General features: G+C 45.9%; 1 protein-coding gene across 1 annotated transcript; it reads right to left on the bottom strand.

Moving 5' to 3' along the window:
* Positions 1 to 1,074: 1,074 nt before the first annotated feature.
* On the bottom strand, positions 1,075 to 17,706 carry LOC132476975 (ectonucleotide pyrophosphatase/phosphodiesterase family member 7-like). Its single transcript, XM_060079228.1, has 5 exons — positions 17,685 to 17,706; positions 15,878 to 16,023; positions 7,051 to 7,677; positions 1,210 to 1,216; positions 1,075 to 1,118 (listed from the first exon to the last, which is right to left on the bottom strand). Exons 1-5 carry the CDS (start codon positions 17,704 to 17,706, stop codon positions 1,075 to 1,077), a joined length of 846 nt encoding a protein of 281 aa, XP_059935211.1.
* Between the last annotated feature and the right edge of the window lie 2,021 nt (positions 17,707 to 19,727).

Here is a 19,727-nt window from a genome sequence, read left to right as displayed (position 1 = left end):
TCTTATTGTTTAGGCTACATCTTATTGTTTAGGCTTAGAGGACCTGCCAGTCTTTTATAGCAAAAACTAAAGCGAGCTTGAGCGGTAAAGGCAGGCTACAGGTGTGATGGATTTAACAATGATTACCCTCGATTTCATTGACCTCTCAATGATGTCCTCCAACACAAGGTAGGAGCCCCTGATCCCCCAACCCCAGACCCCAATTAGGGTCTGTTTCTAACCCATAGAGTCTTTCGTTCACCAAATACTTATTAAGCACCAACTATGTGCCTGGCACTATCAGGCATTGAGGATGCAACAGTGAGAAGAACCAGGAGTGGTTCCTGCTCTCCAGGGGCCCAGGGTCTCGTGCGGGAAGTAGGTATTGAACTAATTATCACACAAACAAGTACAATGGCAATAGGTACTGCGCCGGTGAGCACATGGAACTACGAGGGCTTAGAGTAGTAGCTTTGACTTTGCAGGGAAAGGAATCCGGAAGAAGAGTAAGAGTGGTACAGAGGTGGGGATGGGGAAGAAAAGAAAAAAATTTACTTTCATTTGACCTTATTATGTCTTGAGTGAAAAGCAGAACAGTGAAAGGCACTGGCGCTGCCTCTGGAGTTTGAACTGTGTTCAAAGTCTAATACATTTACCTTCACAGATCTCTCATAAAACTCCATTTGGAAGTGTCTTGGGAGCTAATTTGTTAAATGTGCTTGCACAAGGTAGATGAGGGGGACAGATGAAGTCTTATTACCCCTTTCAGATGAGAAACACTTGAGCCCTGCTCAGCTATGAGAACGAGAGAGGAGAATTAATTCTAATTGAATGCATTTATTCTCTTATATCTGTTCTTCTTCCACCAGAACCACGTGAGCACAGCATCTGACACAAAAATTGTTTGCCTTATTCTGTCAACACTTGATTTATAAAGAGGGTGGACTGTGGTTATTGCTGTGTTTTTCCACGGAATTAAAGGTTTCTGGGTCTGAGATGTTGCATAAATCCTTTGAGTCACAGCGTCTTGGGGTAGAAACACCTGACATATGATATGGCTGCATCTTGTCCTGAAGGAACGATGTCAGAGCTTGGTCAGGCGTACTGGTTCACCTGTGCTGTTTTGATCAGCTTTCTGCCTGCAGTAGACAGTGAACACCAAGAGGAGTGGGTCAGTTAAACTCATAAATACCACACTTTCTATTAACACACATAATAGCTATTAATTACCTTTCCTCTGAGGAGCAAAAGGGCATGTACAGTTAACAGCAGAGTAAGTGATACTGCATGATGTTATACTAAAATATTAATAAATCTAGGCTAGTCCAGCCTTCCTGATGCCATAGATGGCTAGCAGATTGGGGAAGAACCCTGAGTGGGCCACACCACTGACCTGCACACAGAAGATACCTTTATCTTTGTGTGCGGGCTCTTGGTGTGGGGACAAAGATCATAAGGTAATACATCTCAGATCTGAACTTGGAAGGATCAAGGCACTGAAGGGATTTGTAATGTCCCATGGACCTCACAGGTGTGGTGTGTTCTGGTGTAAGTGAAGGTTAGGACTGCTGTTTAACATAAAATGAAAATTCCAGGTGGTGTTGATGTTTCAAGAAGCATTAGGGTATATCCAATCAGTCCTGTCAGTGGCAGAGGATATGTGTATGTGCGCATGTTATAGTAAAGATTCAGCCTCTGGATTTGAGGCTTTCTTTAATGATGATGATAAAAAGCTAATGCATTTTAACTGTATGGAATGGTTGCCTTTTAGAAATTATGCTGTGGGACTGGCCATTCACTCAGTACCTTGAGGTTTTTCCTTTATCCCTCCTATGGCTAATGGTTCCTGTAGAAAAGGACCAACTGATTTCTTTCTAAAATGTTGCTTCAGGGTGTAGAGACCTTTATAGGTCATGTTTCAACTTATAGGAAAATTTTATAGTTCAAATATAAATTACGTTAAATGTGGGCTTTGTGATGGAGTTAAGGTTAAGTAAAGTTCTGACTTTCCTTAGGCTGTTTACAGTGTTCAGGAGGCCCCCTTGCTGTTGAGTCAGGGGCTCTTTGAACGTAGAGGAATGGTCAGGATTGGGTGTGATAAGGGTTGCGGGAGGCTCAATCTCCTTATATAACTTTGGAAACGTAGAAAAAGGTGCAACAGGTCCATAGAATGCTTTGGTTGGTGGCAGGACCAGTGTTATGGGTTGAACTGTGTTCCCCCAAAAGGATATGTTGGAAGTCCTGACCCCGGGTACATAGGAGTGTGACCTTATCTGTAAATAAGGTCTCTGCAGGTATTATTAAGATGGGAGGAGGTCATACTGGAATACAGGGGGCCGTAAATCCCATGACTGGTGTCCTTATAAGAGGAGAGAACACCATGTGAAGACAGAGACACAGGGAGAAGTTGGCCATGTGACGGTGGAGGCAGAGATCGTGTCTACAAGCCAAGGAATGCTGAGGATCGCTGGCAACCACCAGAAGCTAGGAGAAGCAAGGAAGGATTCTCTCCTACAGATTTCAGAGGGATCATGTGGATACCTTGATCTCAGACTTCTAGCCGCCAGTTCTGTGAAACAACAAATTTCTGTTGTTATAAGCCACCCAGTGTGTGGTATTTTGTTACAGCAGCCCTGGGAAACGCATGCAACCGGAACATAATTTTTGGGGCCCAGTGCAAAATGAAAATGGGGCCTTTGTTAAAAAAATCAAGATTTTTGAGATCAGACCAAGCTGGGGGCTGTTCTGAGTCCTGGGCCCTGTATGACTGTCCAAGATGCAAGCCCACGAGGATATCCCTGGTTACTGGGTTGTCAAAGTGCTGGACCCCTAGGCACTCAGGAAGTGGTTGAAATGGATTATTACTATGTGCACTGATCAACCACAGAAAACCCGCAGAGACTCCTCACTTTTTTTCCAACCAAAGGCCGTGAATGTCACACCAGCAACAAACAGAACCATAAGAACTCCTGCGACAATCCCGAGACCGATAGCTGTGTTTTGGAGAGCAGATGCCCTCTTCATGTCTGCTCCTGTTAATAAAAAATCAGATGGTTTTAAATGATCTGATTAAGAGGCTGCTCCTGGGTCCCTGGGAAGTTTCCCATCGAGGTGCTAGTGAATATTAATTATGGAAACAAAGTGTACATTTAACCCAAGAAAGTACTCACTGTAGAGAAATCTCTTAAGGCAAGTCGTTGAAAGCCTATTTACTAAACAACCTATTCGCCAAATGACCCATTTGCCTAGTGACCACTTTGCCAAAAGCCAATTTGCTGAAAATCAGCTGGTGGGATGTCCTGCTTATCATAACTGGTGATCAAACACACCTTGCCTCAGGCTCCCAGGACTATGGGGCAGGCGGTAGGGGCCAAAGAGTTGTAGCAAAACTCTAAAACGTAAAAAAAAAATCTCAATAACTTAGAGAATTGCCATCCATTCACTTAGTTTTCTGCAAAACAGCCTGCTTCCAGTAAATTCACAAGAAGATTGTGGGCAGTGGCTTGGAAGAAAGGAAAAGGGTGCAGGAAGCTGTTCTTTGTACTCCATTTCAATTAAGTGTGGTTGCTCTAAGCATCTGATAAATCATCCGGCTGTGTTCTAAGTCTCTCCCCGCAAAAGAAAAGCTGGCCAGTGTTTGTAAACAAATGAATTCCCAGAGATGCTTCCTTCCTTTTATCACCCAGATTTAGGATTTTGAAGTCTTCAGAATTCGCAACCTCATTTACAGGAACCCCTGCCCCTCTTTTTAGCCATGAGTAGAGTGCTAAGGCTTCGTGCCTCCCCTGTGAGCAGCTTTCTTTCCTCCAGGCACCCGCATGCACAGAGTTGGTGAAGGAAGGCTGCTATTCAGAATCTACAAGGGGTATCTGGGGGCAGACTACGCATGCTTGCTGAGGCTCAGGATTATCGCTTGACTTCCTCTATGGAGAGCCTTCCTTTTTGCCCCAAAGGCACTATATAAAATGTCACCAACACAGCGAGGGATTTCCTACTTCTTCTGCTACCTGTTCAGAGCTGCTGATGATAATCTTGTGCTGGGGGCACTGAAGCTGCCAGGAAACAGGATTATTCTGCTTGACTTTCCCCCCATTCAGGAAACCCCCTTTTGAATCTTTTCTGTCTCAGGACACACTACCAGTCTCTTAGTGGTGGCTTTTTTATCTAACCTGGCTACTGGTCATATAAGCATTTCCTGGGTGACTGCCAGGGAGCCATTGTCAGGCACAGGGGTAACCCCCAGGAGCTTCCACATGAAGGGGTACATGTGGATGCTGTCAAAAGGCTCAGCCAGGTGATTCTTCCTGAGATCTGGCCCAAAAGCTCTGAATATGATCTTCCTGTCCATGTAGACATTATCAAAGCCATGATCTCCTTTGTTGAAATATAATTTGCTAAAAAATAATAATAACAAAAGAGCCATTTTAGATTCCAGTCCCCTGAAAGAAAACTGCCCTTTAGTTAATGTCATGCTTGTTGGATCCAGGAAATCTTTGAAAACTTAAATGACAAGGAAGGACACTGCTGTCTGCAGTGGCAGAGAGAGGAAGGAATGGAAGATCTTTAAGGAAGAGAATAAAGAAAAACATATCCATTAGAAACAGCATTAAGATAGTAATACTGACAGTTATAATAGGCTTAAACATAGAGGGCTTACTGTGTACTGTGAATTGTTCTGAATGCTTTATAAAGTGAGGGCACTATCATTATCATCCCCATTTTACAGCTGAGGAAACTGCCCTGAGTCATGTAGTAGCCAGTGTTGGAGCAGGTATCTGAACCCAGACTGGTTCTAGAGCCAGGTATGTTTCTTAAGGTACAGAAGTGCATCTATCTATCTACATCATTTTGGGGTCAGGGAGAGGATTAGAGAGGAGGGAGTAAGGACTGTAGGTAATTGTTTAATGAATGCTGGGTAAGTTTTTGTCTGTCCTCCTTTTCAAATGACTAGGTAACATCAGTCACAGCATAGCACTGTTTATATTTTCTTAGGACCAACATATATTCTGGCATGTAAGACATGTGATGCTCTGTATATTGAAAAGTTGGTCTCCTATTTGGCTTGTTTAGTATAGAAAGCGCTTGTCTGTTCAGCTTAAGCTCCCTCACCTGTCTAAAGAAAGTGGTCCAATGGCCTTTGAGGCCATGGAGCAGCCTGTTAAGAACTGTTAAGTGCCCCCCAGTGATGGCCTCATGTTCTTTGCAAGCTCCTCAGTCCTGAAGTGAGAAGAGTCACGCCCATCAAGGCAGGCAGGTGGGTGGGAATCTGAGAAGTGGGTTCAACGAGAGCATTGAGGCCCAAAGGATTTTCTGTCTAATGGTCAGTTTTCTGGAAGATTAAACTGATCACAGCATCCTGTCCCTCAGACTGTCTGGTTGGTCACTCTGGGAATATGACTGTTTGATTAAATGTCTTAACATCCCTCTCAACCTGTTACATCATGAACCAGGTTTAAAAAGAGGCCAGTGACTATGGAATCTTTTCTTGGCAAGGCCTTATTAGCTCCAGGCCACTTGAAGGATTACACAATACCAATAAAGTGTTGCATTTTACTGTGAATGTTTCCACTAACAATAAACAATAAGCTTATGAGTTTTCCCATACCTGTTATACTCTGGACTTGTAGCAAGCTGAGTATACAGATTGCAAACATAATGTTTGACTCCTGTTCATAGCCTTAGACAAGGATTCTTCAAGCTGTACCTGGGATGGTCTTCTGTCATGTGATGTTTAAACATCACCTGAACTTTGTTCTGCCATGAATTTTTGGTTAGTAGTTAAAAAAAAAAAAAAGACCTCACTTATGTCTCACAATTAGCATTGATTTTGGTACTTTCTTCTTTAGGCTTCCTTATTTATTTATTTATTTTTTCGGTATGCGGGCCTCTCACTGTTGTGGCCTCTCCCGTTGCGGAGTACAGGCTCCGGATGCGCAGGCTCAGCGGCCATGGCTCAGGGGCCCAGCCGCTCCGCGGCATGTGGGATCTTCCCAGATCGGGTCACGAACCCGTGTCCCCTGCATCGGCAGGCGGACTCTCAACCACTGCGCCACCAGGGAAGCCCTAGGCTTCCTTATTTTTTTCATAATGGCTTTGTTGAGATATAATTCATAAATGATGCAATATACCCATTTAAAGTATACAATTCAATGATGTCTGGTGTATTCACAGAGTTGTGAAACTATCATCACAACCAATTTTAGAACACTTACATCCCCCCAAAAGAAAGCCTGTACCCTTCAGCTGTTACTCCCCATTCACTCCAACTTCCCCCGGCCCTAGACAAACACAAGTCTATGCCCTGTGTCTATAGATTTGTGTATTCTGGACATTTCATTTAAATGGAATCATACAATATGTGGTCTTTTGCATCTGACTTCTTTCACGGAGCATAATGTTCTCAAGGTTCATTCAAATTATAACATGTATTGTACTTCGTTTCCTTTTAATCGTTACATAATATTCCACTGTATGGATAGACCCTAATTTGTTTACACATTCATCAGTTGATGGGCATTTGGGTTGTTTCCACCTTTTGTTTATTATGAATAATGCTGCTGTGGGCATCTGTGTATAAATTTTTAAGGATTGCCTTTTTCTGGATATATGCAAATGGGAACCAGAAGGTGTTTTTTTGGGTCAATCTCCTGGTGATCTGTGCATAATGATCAAACACATAGGCTTGGGTTCAGACATCAGCCTTACACTTCTAATCCCAAATCACTTCTCTCTAGCTTTAGTTTCTTCCTCATTAAAATGGGGAGATAAGAGTACCTATCTTTAGGGTTGTTGGGAAGACAAAAATGAAATAACTCATGTTAAATTTTTAACATAGCCCTGGACACTTAACCTTGGTCAGGGATGTGTGTCATTATCATTGCATAATGGTAACGTGGGACAGGATGGGTTGTCTGGGATGTGGGGTGGGGGGTGGGTGGGGAACACTTGGAAAACAGTGGGTTGCAACTCATCATGCATGCACTTATGTGTTAATTTTTTTCAGAACAGTCCTTTCCTAGTGACTGCCTTCCAAATTCAAGATGGAATTTATTCATTTTAGAATCTACTCACCCCATTGATGTTATAACCAGAGTCGGCATACATCACGATTGGCAAGACCTGCTCGTGTTTGGCAAAATGGAAGCGTTCTGGAAATTCCTCCCTCTTGTAGACATTGAGGTGAAGGTGTGCATTTTTCGGTGCTTGGTAAACGGCTTCCTCTTGCCCTGGTTTGGGCAGGAGCATTCCAAAACTGCCATAGTCTACAATATCAAACTTGACCAAGTCCCTGAAGCTGATGTAGTTTGTCAGGAGGATCTCGGTGACTTTGGGCTTCTTTTTCACAGTGGTCATGCCGTGGTCAGATGTGATGATGACATTGAGGTGCTCAGTCAAGCTGTGCCTCTCAGTGGCTTCCAACAGGTACCCGATGGTTCTGTCAATTTGCTGAGTCATCACCCTCCTGTTCTCTGTCTCGGGCCCAAAGCGGTGTCCCACATTATCCGGCTCTCCGTAGTACAGAGTCACGAAGTCAAAGTCTTCCTTACTGAACCAGTTCATGACAGTATCGATGTTCTCCCTCCACTCCGTCTCGTTGCTGTCTAGGTCGGTGTACGGCTCCACCAGGGACCGCTGGACGGCCTCCCCTTTGTACTTGGCGCCTCCCTCGGGATAGTGGAATGACGCTGTTTTCCTCCCCTGCAAGTGCAAGAAGAAGAGTCTATCAGGGCCATTTCTCCTATCTTTCTCATAATGTGCAAAGTCCAACGTGTCAGCATCCCTGCCCCAGTCCAAAGGTATGGAAAACATGTGGCTTCAGAGTCAGACAGGATTGGGCTTCGTTCCTGGCATCACCAGGATCTCGTGGAATCTAAAACACCGTTAACTCTGAGAACTGCCGTTATGTTATGTGCTCCTACGAAGAAAAGTGCTGCCTATGAAACCATGACACTCCAGTGACTGGCATATGCGTTCCAATTTGGGACTGCAAAATGAAAAAAACAGTTCCTTAGAATGGAAGAAAAATGGCACTTTCTAAGCTGGTGATGGTGAGTAAGTTTAATCTCTTAGTGCTTCAATGTTCCTACCTGTAAAATGCCAAAAAATTGATGGGATTTTTGTGAGGGTTAATCCAGGTAACTTTAAGATAAAGTATTGGGCATTGTGTTTTGGCCATAGTAGGCACTCTTTTCTTTGTCTCTGGACCTAAGAAGCCACCACAAGCCTTCCCCGGTGTGTGCAGTGGACAGCTATTATGATTGCCTGCCCAGCACCCCCTCCCCTGTCTGCTGGTTTGGAGCATCTGACATCCCCTGGTGGCTCTCCTCCCTACTCTTGCTCCGTGCAAGTTGTGTTGGGTCCACATCAGGCTCCAGAGGTGGGATGTGGCTCTGGCCTGGCCAGTCAGAGGACGCTGCATCCCCGGGCCACAGCAGTTGGTTCAGCCTTGGGCCCAGGTCTCAGTCAGAGCCCATGAGATAAGAACTGTGGATTTCCTCTGGGGCTGTTGGAGAGGGGAGAATCTGCCTAATTGGTTCCCATGTATAATGTTTATAAAATTTGAGGGTGTTTGTGTGAAGGGGAGACTGTCATCTTGTTCCCTGTGCAGATGTCTGCTCAGCCACTGGGCTTGACGCCCAACCCAGAGGCAGACAATAGGGCAGTTAAAGGTGTGCTCGATGCTGGATTGCCTGGGTTTATCTTTTCTCTCCCACTTGGATGCATGTCACTCAGATGCTCTCCACCTCTGTTTCCTCATCTGTAAAACGGGGATGTTAATGCCACCTCGTGGGGTGGTTGTGAGGACTAAATGCATGTGGAGCATGTTAGTTAGTGTTCAATGAGCTCAGCTTTTAGTTTACTGGAGAGGAACAAAGAGCAATGGGCCAGACCGCATGGTCAGACGAAGAGGGGGCAATGATTATCTCCTCCAGTTTCTGTCTCCTGAGGGGTCCTGAAGGTGGATCTGAAATGTGCCTGTAGACCCCAAGGTTGGGGTCTGCAGAAGGAAGATGAGATTGGAGCCTCCAGTCATGGCAGAAACGGCTGCAGCATGGGGCATGGGATTCCTTACGTCAGAGGAATGGGGTGGGTCAGCCATGAAATGCAGCTGAGTCTTATAAGGCCTGGGCAGGGCCTGGGGTTGCTGCTTGACCCTGAAGCCCTTGTCATTGGGGCCCAGTGACCTTTACCTTCTATGTCAGGCCATGGGCAACTACACAGGGCAGTAGATAACAGCCAACAGGAAAAGGGCCCTGGCCTACCACCAAGCCATCACGGGAGGAGCTGCCATCTCTTCCCTCTCCTTGTCACCAGTGGGTAAGCCAGGGAAAGAGGTATGGGGGGCCTGAGAGGAGTAGACCATACTCCTTCTACCCCAGGCTGCTGGGGCCACCAGAGGGTTTACGGTGAGGGTAGGGAGCATGCGGGGGAGCAGAGCTTTGTCTTGGTTACAAGATGAAGGATTTATTCTGAGCCAAACTGAGTCTTCAGACCGAAAATGAGGCTGTGTTAACAACACAAGTGATTTCAAAGTCATGAAAATATTAAGTGATTTGCTCCCCAGCAGAAAGCTAGATTTTGACATAGCTTGGTAAAATTGTTAGGAAAATAAAATAATTTTATGTACACTCACCAACAAGTTAGCAATAAGATGGACCCATCTCACTAAATAGTTTCTGTTTTAAAGCAGCTCCTCAACCAGGACTGGCACATAGTATGAGCTTGATAGATTTCTGGTTCCATGAAAGACTGACCTGCTTATTTGGGGAGCAAGTATTTTCCTTCATCTTGGCTATTAACTTGAGGGCTGTTCTGGGACACTTCTTGTATCACCCAAGATTTGGATGTTCTGAAAAACACTGTAAAGTTCATTGGCTTTAAAAAACCAAGAGAAGGCGCTGGTGTAACGGTGTCAATTTGGTATGGAGAACAAATTACAGGGAAGAATTGTGGGATAGTGGCACCTAGGTTGTGGCTATCTGGTCTACAAATAGGCAGAAAATTATAACTAAGCATAATGCCAAAACTTCCCATGTACCATTTGAGAGAGAGAAGCAGGAAACGAATTTGGAAGTTGTAGGGGATGCTGTTGGTACCCCACCCAGATCCCCTTACTGGGCCTGCACCCACACCCATTTCCGTGAGGGTGGCTGCTAATGTCTCTCAGTTCCCCTATGTTCTGGAAAATTCCCTTGCCAAGTGGCCAAGTCCTGCCTCACCTGGGCAGGTAGGTATCCTGTACTGCTCCTCTATCCCCAGCAGCTCATGGCCAGTGACTGACATCAGGACATAAAGCCAGCTCCCTGGCTTCAGGGTGGGATGACTTGGGGGTGCAATTCATGTTCCAGTGCTCCCTGTGAGATCAGGCTGAAGCTGGTCTCCAGCTGAGGCCACATCTCACTTAGGTCCTCCTCCTGCCCTGTCAGTTTTCCTCACTCCCATCTCCTGAGAACTCTCCCTCAATACATTATGAGCACCACATCCCTGCCTCAGGCTCTGCTTTTAGGAAGCTTGACTTAAGACAGAAGTCTTAATACTAAGTACTTTGCAAGGTTCCAGAAGCTCTGCTATCCATAGCTGTAGGTGAAATATTGTCCCCTCTGCCCTCCAGATTCATTACTTATTTTGAGATCCAGTTTTATTTTCTCTAAAGCACTTTCCCCAACCTGAAGTTACCTTAATTTGCTTACTTTTTTACTATCTAGTTCCCTCCTCTAGAATGTGAGCTCTGGGAAATCAGGGGCTGTGCTGATCTTGTTGAACATACTTTTCCTGGGACCTAGAACAGGCCTGGCTCGGAGTAAGTGCTGACTGCTGATTAAATGTGTGTTGAATGAATGCATGAATCATGTCTCCTTTTAGGGGTGGAAAACCCATCCTGTTCTCACTCTTGATTAACTTATGGAAATAGTTACAGAAATGCTTTCGCTTTTGGGTTCTAGCATCTTATTTGTAACCTCTACAGGTAACACATTTTCCTTTCTGATAATAGAATTTTTATGGTTGCTTTAACTTGCAAATCCTCTAATATTTATTGCATTTCTGATTGGCATTAGACATAATTCTCAGTTTTTAGCGACGGTACTTTAACATCCATGTAAATTGACTTTGCTGTCAAGTATGGAATTGACTGGAAGGATGAAGCTTCTAACGTTTTGTAGAACATAGTTTGACTGGCTATTTTATTATTTAGAATAAGCTGACATTGACATTGTGAGGGTCTTAGGCAGCCCTGCATATCCAGTTAAGTATTTGCATGTTAAATCTCAGATGTTCCCAACTTGAAATTGTTTTCTTGTGCTGTGTTCTCAACACATATTGTTTCTTTGTTCTTTTATTTTTATTTTATTATTTATTTATTTATTTTGTGGTACACGGGCCTCTCACTGTTGTGGCCTCTCCCGTTGCGGAGCACAGGCCCTGGACGCGCAGGCTCAGCGGCCATGGCTCACGGGCCCAGCCGCTCTGCGGCATGTGGGATCTTCCTGGACTGGGGCACGAACCCGCATCCCCTGCATCAGCAGGTGGACTCTCCACCACTGCGCCACCAGGGAAGCCCTCTTTTTTTTTTTTTTTTTAAATTTATTTATTTGGCTGAGTTGGGTCTCCGCTGCTGCATGTGGGCTTTCTCTAGTTGTAGCGAGCGGGGCCTGCTCTTCGCTGAGGTGTGCGGGCTTCTCATTGTGGTGGCTTCTCATTTCGGGGCATGGGCTCTAGGCACATGGGCTTCAGTAATTGTGGCACGTGCGCTCAGTAGTTGTGGCTTGCGGGCTCTAGAGCACAGGCTCAGTAGTTGTGGCGCATGGACCCAGTTGTTCCGTGGCATGTGGGATCCTCCCGGACCAGGGGTTGAACCAGTGTCCCCTGCACTGGCAGGTGGATTCTTAACCACTGCGCCACCAGGGAAGTCCCTCAACACGTACTCTTTCTTTAAAGATATCCCAAGCTGTAGTCTTAGGAAACTATGATTTTCTCACTTGGTCCCATAGGAATTTGAGGATGTATGCTGCTTTGTGAAATGAGCTTCAGAGAGAAATGTGTGTGTGAGCATGTGTACACACAGACACAGACACACACACACACACTTGACTCTGTTTATTTGGGACCTGTGATAAGCAAAAGTGCTATTTTCTACAGATACTTCTGAGAAACAATCTCAGCACTTAATTGGATGCAAAAGAGTGGGTATTTACTATTCTACCCTTTAATTAGCATAATCAGTGTTTCCAGTAGCAATAGCAGTTGGAAAATCGCTAGTTTTACTGGGTGCATTATCCTTCCTTAGTGTAATGTTGCATCAGTGTGGCTATTACTCTTAAGTTGCTTGTTTAAAACAAGAGGTGGGGGCTTCCCTGGTGGCACAGTGGTTGAGAGTCCGCCTGTGGATGCAGGGGACACGGGTTCGTACCCCGGTCTGGGAAGATCCCACATGCCGCGGAGCGGCTGGGCCCGTGAGCCATGGCCGCTGAGCCTGCGCGTCCAGAGCCTGTGCTCCACAACGGGAGAGGCCACAACAGTGAGAGGCCCGCGTACTGCAAAAAAAACCCCCCAAAAAACCCCCAAAAGTTGGTACTTCTTATGGCAAAGCCTGACTGTTGGGTTTTGTACAGAATCTACCAAAACTCTTCAGAACCAATCATTAAGGAAGGAGTTTTAGTTTGGTTTTTTCTGTCTTGTCTCCTAGTTTGGGTTTTTCTGTCTTGTCTCCTTTTTTAGGGGACTGAATTAATGTCAAAAAGCGCACGGGTTTTAGGAAGGCCTGTGAAGTGTTCATCACAGTTGTGTTTTGGTGGAGAGTATGTTTAGTGGTTTAGGGAAAGGAGTTGGTTACTTGTTCTAGGGAATGGCTGAGAGGAAAGAGATGGACTCCATGTTTTTGAAATTCAGAAGTTGAGGTTGGTTCTGAGTGTTTTCATTGCTTTTCTGTATTCTGGAGGCGTCACTGAACAGAAGGAAGCTAGATGGCCAAGATTCTGTGTTTTCTCCCCCTCCCACACGTTTTTGGAGGTCGGATTATTATTCTCAGAATCTTTATGATGTGTGATAGACACGGCTTGAGCCAATACTGGGATGCATTATGTTTCTATTAATACTTTTCTAAGCAGAAGCTGACGGCACCCTCTTTCTCACACCTCTTCCAAGTTTGGAAGCTATTGTCTGGAGACCTGGCTGACACCGAGAACCGTAGCTGCCCTCCCCACCCTCTCTCCAAATCCCCTCCTGGTGATAGCCTACCATGGTCCTGTCTTGGAAGACATGAGAATCTCACCCACATCATCCCTCTGCCATTTCACATCTTAATATACTCTGTGGCTCTTCCATAGAGAGGAGAAACATGCTCCTAGGTTTTTATGGTTTTCCTGGGTCTCACAGTCATGGCTGTCCGCCTTTCTCTGAGAATTAGGGCTTACTGAACTTGGTGAAACATCTCAGCCATTGATCAGGTTCAGTTATCCCAGGAGCTCATTTAAAATCCCAGCCTGCTCTCATTGGAGCCTCTCTGTTCATAGCCTGACCATTAGGGAAGTCCTGATGGAGTGGATACACTCGTGGACCGTGGATGGTGGAGACAAAGGTGGTTGGGAATCCCGTCTCCTAGGCATCGTCTGCCAAGGGACACCGATTCTCATGAATCATGATGGACTCTGGCAGTATTAATGTCACGGATGGAAAACATTTTAGTCCTATTAAAGGTTAACGCATCAGTCTCCACAAAGCCTGCCTGGAAGAGACTCAGAAGAAGGAAGGAATTTTCCAATGATGGGTACAGGGCAGGCCGCCCTCCTGCAGCCCTGCCCGACAATGCAGATGTGCCCCCGAATGGCATTTGGCATTTGTCCCCCTGTTTCCGGGACGGGAAGGGTTGACCTGGGGCCGCAGGTTTGCTCTGATTACAGGAGCTTTTGCACCACCTCCTCAGGGAGCTGGCTGATGGCCCTGTCCCAGGAAGGAGCTGCTAATGGCAGAACGTGATGCACCAACTTGACATTCGCTTGCCAAACAAGTGATGTGTGGTCAGTCGCCTGGCCCTGCACCAGACCCTCTTTTTGCACAACTGCTTATGAATTCAGCAAAGAAGAAAAGCACTGATTATGAATTGAGCAGGAGGAAACAAAGTTCTGCAAATAAATGACAAGGAGACAAGAACCATGTATAAGAAAACACCAGGAAGGGAGAATGCCACCAGAAGCCTCATGCCAGTGAACAAATTCCTTAGCAAGAGAGGCCCTGGGTTTTGAATAGTGAATTAAGGAAGACTATCCAGACCTTCTTAGCAGCTAGGCAGATACAAGGTTCACTCTGAAATCAATGACTAAATGCTTTGGCCACTGAAGTAATATTATGTCATGGTTAAGAGTTAAGAGCTGAACTCAGAGTGAGTTCAAATCCCAGCTCTGCCTCTCACTAACTCTGTGACTGTGAGAAGTTATGGTATCACCTGGTGCCTCAGTTTACTCATCTGTTAAAGGGGCATAACCTTACACCCACCTCAGGGTTGTGATAAATTAATATACGTAAAGCACTTAAATCAGGGCCTGGTGCATAGTGAGTGTTATGGTTGTTATTTTTCTTGTATGGACAGAGTTTATTTGCATGGTCTATGCCTCAAAGTTTAAAAATGTGACAGAAGAGGAAGGACTCTAGAGCCCAACACTTAGGGGGAGAAAATGAACCTGAGGTAGAGTAGGGTCATTGACAGCCCCCTGTGATTCTTCTAGAGCTGTGTTGTCCAATATGGTAGCCCCTCGCCTGTGTAGTATTTAGATTTAAATTGAAATTAATTAAAATGAAATACAATTAAACATTCACTTCCTCAGTCTTACCAGTCACATTTCAAGGGCTCAGTTACCACCTGTGGCTTGTGTCTTCCACATTGGACCATGCAGAATAGAACATGTCCATTATCACAGAATGTTCCATTGGATAGTTCTGGCCTAGAGCTATAGTGACCTGTAGCTGAAGTCCTGCTAAAATGGTTCAGCCTCTATTCATAGGAATGACTGATCATTTCGAGCATTTAGTGCCAAACAACTTACATGCGTTATCACAGTTAATCCTCCCAACAAGCCTATAAAGCAGGGATTCTGGCCATCCTCATTCTACAGGTGGGGCAAATCAAGCACAAAGTGGAGGTCATTGCTGAAGGTCACATAGCTGGAGAAGGGTGGAGCTGGTTGGACCCTGCTCTGGGAGTATAAGTCCACAGACTGTTCTGAGCTGCTGCAATTACACCCCCTTTCAATGTAATGTGCACGGCATGGGCTGGGAGCACAGAGATGAAGTGTCACGAGGAGCTTTGGAGCCAAGGCTGGTGTCTTGGAGGAAGAGGAGGAGGATCTGTTCTGAAGTGATGACTCTGGAAGCTCATTGAGAAAATGCAAAAGCTGGCAACAGGTTTGGGGCTGGAAGTTCAACGCACAAATCTGATTTCTGCCTTTTCAAAGCAATAATGAATGGCTGCTGGGATACTTTCAAGCAAATGTTCTCATCAGAGCTTTTCATGCCTTGAGTGGTCAACTTTGTTCCTAAGGGCTTTTATGCCTAAGTCAGAGGCAAGTGTATGAAGAGATATTTATTAAAGAGCTGCTGGGTCCAGACCTCATGATGAGCCCTGGAGGTACAATCATGATTAAGCCAAATCTGCCCTCATGGAGCCTCATCCATCCATAACAGCTAAAACTTACTGAGATATGCATTAAGTGCACATCTTATTTAATCCTTACATGAACTCTATTAAATAAGAGCATCAGCATGATCCCTATACCACATTTAGGGAAACAGATGCTTAAGAGGTTAAGTCATTTGCCCAAGGCCACACAACGTCTAACCCCCCACCCACATGCCTAGGAATGAGAGATGATGTCCCAGGAAGTCAGCCCAGGGTTTCTGGTGGTACCTGTCTCTGGGCTGTGATCCAGAGGGGGAGAATGCCATTGTCCCACCACTCAGTCTTGTTCTGTGTGGTCTTGAAGGAATACTTCCAGAGTGTCTCTTTGTTAAACATCATGTTGTGAATGACTCCGTGATCTTCGATCCAGCGACCTTGGGAATAAAGGAGAGAAGGTACTGGTAAGTTCTGTGAACGGATGCTGCCAGGGGTGTCCATGTGTTCTTAAGACCACCTCCCCCAGCATCCTTCTGGTTGGCTTACTTAATCCTGGGGCTGTCCCTCTGGGCTTCAGACTTGTTTCTCTGGGATGCAAACATTGGCAGCCACAAAGGAAGGGTCATCACATCTCACAGCTGTCAGATTGGATCTGCTCCCTGGAACAGACCTGTCAGCCCTGGGAGAAGTTGGTGTTGGCTGTGGAAGCTGATGAGGGAGCGGGGAAGGCAGGGGGTAGGGAGGGGGGAAGGCAGGGGGTAGGGAGGCCAAGTTCCTCGGGTTATTCTGTGTCCAGAAGCTGAGGACCTGGGATTTGGACACTTCCTGTGGGATGAGTTTCCTCATTTGCTCGTGATGATATAATTCTATATGGAACATCCAGTGGGCCTGATTCTCAGCAAACATCCCAGGGTTTCTCCTAGGACTCCCACGGGCTGCGCTGTTTGAGGGAATGAGGAAGGATTTCCTTCTTTGTTTCTTTTTTTTTTGCCACGTGGCATGTGGGATCCTCATTCCCTGACAAGGGATCAAACCTGCCCCCCCCTGCCCCCGCCTCACGTTGGAAGTGTGGAGTCTTAACCACTGGGCCACCAGGGAAGTCCCAGGAAGGATTTCTAGACATAGATGGGTGCAGACTTATTTCTTTCTGCTTAGGGAAAGAAGACAGATACTGGGGGAATGTAAGCTAGATTGTTTTTGAGAACATAGCAATTGAACCAGATATGGAAAAAACCCCTGTGATCTTACATTGCACCAGGGAAAGGGGACTGCACGTGGAGGCCAGTCTAAAGAGGGAGCTGAAAGATCCAAGGAGAGAGCTGAGTGTCCACTCCCTCGCCTCCTGGGAGATGAAGCCTCTGGGTGACCCTACTGACTGTAATAAGATAGTGATGATGTCTCCAATGTCCATGGTAAGAGGGACATTCTGTGACTAGAACTTGATGGTCATGGGCACAGAGAAGGGAAAAGCTCTCCATTGGGTCAGAGTCGCTGCCAGACTGCTGGTGGGTAAAGTCCCCCTAGGGTGGCCAAAGCTTTCAATGGGGAAGAAGTAAGCACAGTTGTGGTTTTATTGTTTCTGCCTTGCCGGCAGGCCTGACAGCCAACCACGAGTGGGGTCACCAGAAAGAAGTTGTGCTGCTGCCAGGGATTGGGACCTTGAGGTGTCAAGATTTGGTCAGGGATCAAGTCAGACGGTTGACAGGGGAAGAGCATGGACTTCGAGTCCATGAGAGCTGGGCGCCAACCCTGACTTGGCTTCTGAACTTGCTGTGTGAACTTGAACAAGCCTTGGTTTGCATGTGTAATGGGGGGTAGGGTCTGTGTGATGGAATCATGGTACACATTTACCATCATGCCATACGCGAGCACCTTTTTCCGAGTTACTTTGGGAACATTAACTCATCTAAAGCTCCCAATAGCCCTGTAAGGTGGGAACTATTATAGCCCCCTTAGAGCTTTCCCTCTATGCAGGAAACGGAGGCACAGAGTTTACTCAAAGGTCATGAGGCAGAGTTGGGTGTGGAACCTGGGAAATTTGATTACAGCCCCTGCTCCTCCCCACCCCAGGTAAAATTAACATAAAATTAACCATTACCTCTGTTTTTTTTGGGCCGCATGGCGCGGCATGTGGGATCTTAGTCCCCGACCAGGGATCGAACCTGCACCCCCTACAGTGGAATTAAGGAGTCTTAACCACTGGACCTCCAGGGAAGTCCCAACCATTAACATTTTATTTTTAAAAATTTTTATTTATTTAGTTTTTGGGCTGCGTTGGGTCTTTGTTGCTGCGCGTGGGCTTTTCTCTGGTTGCGGCGAGTGGGAGCTACTCTTCATTGCGCTGCGCGGGCTTCTCATTGCGGTGGCTTCTCTTGTTGCAGAGCATGGACTCTAGGTGTGCGGTCTTCAGTAGTTGTGGCACGTGGTCTCAGTAGTTGTGGCTCGTGGGCTCTTGAGCACAGACTCAGTAGTTGTGGTGCACAAACTTAGTTGCTTCGCAGCACGTGGGATCTTCCCAGACCAGGGCTCGAACCCATGTCCCCTGCATTGGCAGGTGGATTCTTAACCACTGTGCCACCAGGGAAGCCCCATTAACATTTTAAAGTGAACAATTCTGTGACATTTAGTACATTCACAATGTTGTGCAACCTCTTTCTCATTCTAGTACATTTTCATCACCCCCAAAAGAGACTCTACCTGCTAGCAGTCACTCCATAGCCTTCCGTTCCCATGGCCTCTGGCAGCCACTAATCTGCTTTCTGTCTCTATGGATTTACTTATTCTGGACATTTCATAGAAATGGACTCATACAATATGTGGCCTTTTGTGTCTGGCTTCTTTCACTGAGAATCATGTTTCCTAGCTTCATCCCCATCATAGCATGAATCTATACTTCATTCCTTTTTATGGCTGCATAATATTCCATTGTCTGGATAGACCAGAATTTGTTTATCCATCCATCAATTGATAGACATTTGGGTTGTTTCCATTTCTTGGCTGCTATGGATAATGCTGCTATGAACATTCATGTGCAAGTAACTGTTTGAGTCCCTGCTTTCAATTCTCTTGGGTCTAAACCTAGGAGTAGAATTGCTGGGTCATATGGTAACTCTGTTTAACTTTTTGAGGAACTACCAAACTACTTTCCACAGTGGCTGCATCATTTTACATTCCCACTACCAATGTTCAAGGGTTCCAGTTTCCCCACATCCTTGCCAGCACTTGCTATTTTCCTTTTTTTGATTATGGGCAACTTAGCAGGTGTCAGTATCTCATGGTGGTTTTTAGTTGCATTTCCCGAATGCCTGATGATGTTGAGCATTGCATCCTGTGAATACCATGAGTGAGAGTACTCTGTTAGGGGTAGGTAGGAGCCAAATGGGCAAGAATCTTTGGAGCCTCACAAATGAATAATGGAAGGCTCTTGAAATCTACAAGAAACCCTCTTGTTGTTACAGCTTCCTGATGGCTGAGCCATGCCATCGCAGCAGACAACATGGAAGCACAGAGATAATTTACCCAGGGAGTGCTCCTTTGCCTTTTTATTTATTTATTTATTTATTTATTTATTAAACCTGTAGTATCCTGAATCCCGGTCTGTGTGACTCTCCACCCAGTAAAGAGAAAAATCCCTCCAGAATTATGAACACCTGCCATTTCACCTGTTCTAGTGTTTCTCCATGGTATTTTCTACCACCAACATTACAATCAATTGCGTAGCTTGTTAAAAACACAGATTCCCGGGTCCCCACTGTAGCCCTTGCTGAATTTACAGTCATGGGATGGGGTCCAGGAGTCTGCATTTTAACAACCTCTCCAGGTGGTTTTAGTGCCCGCTGACATGTCAGAACCACTGGTTCAGGGGCTGTTTGTCATTCACACTTGCACGTGGATTAGTTCCAGCAGACTGCCCCTTGCTCCAAAATCTGGGTTGACGGTAGCCCACTGCCCCCCTCCTTAAGGGGCCAGGGGGAGGGCAGGCAGCCATCAGAACCTGGATCACTCTGGTATCTGGTGAAATATGGGGGTCCAGAGCCACTGGGAGGACGTGGCAGGAGGGATTGGAGGAAGCCACGGGCAAAGAAACTTCTTCTTCCTGCAACCTATGGATTCTGGCTTCCATGCCCTGGGACCCAGAGGT

The sequence above is a fragment of the Mesoplodon densirostris genome, chromosome 16 (genome assembly GCF_025265405.1).
Source record: "Mesoplodon densirostris isolate mMesDen1 chromosome 16, mMesDen1 primary haplotype, whole genome shotgun sequence".
NCBI classification, from domain to species: Eukaryota; Metazoa; Chordata; class Mammalia; order Artiodactyla; family Ziphiidae; genus Mesoplodon; species Mesoplodon densirostris.
The sequence above is the reverse complement of the archived record's forward strand: the minus strand, read 5'-3'. Positions and strand labels throughout refer to the sequence as shown.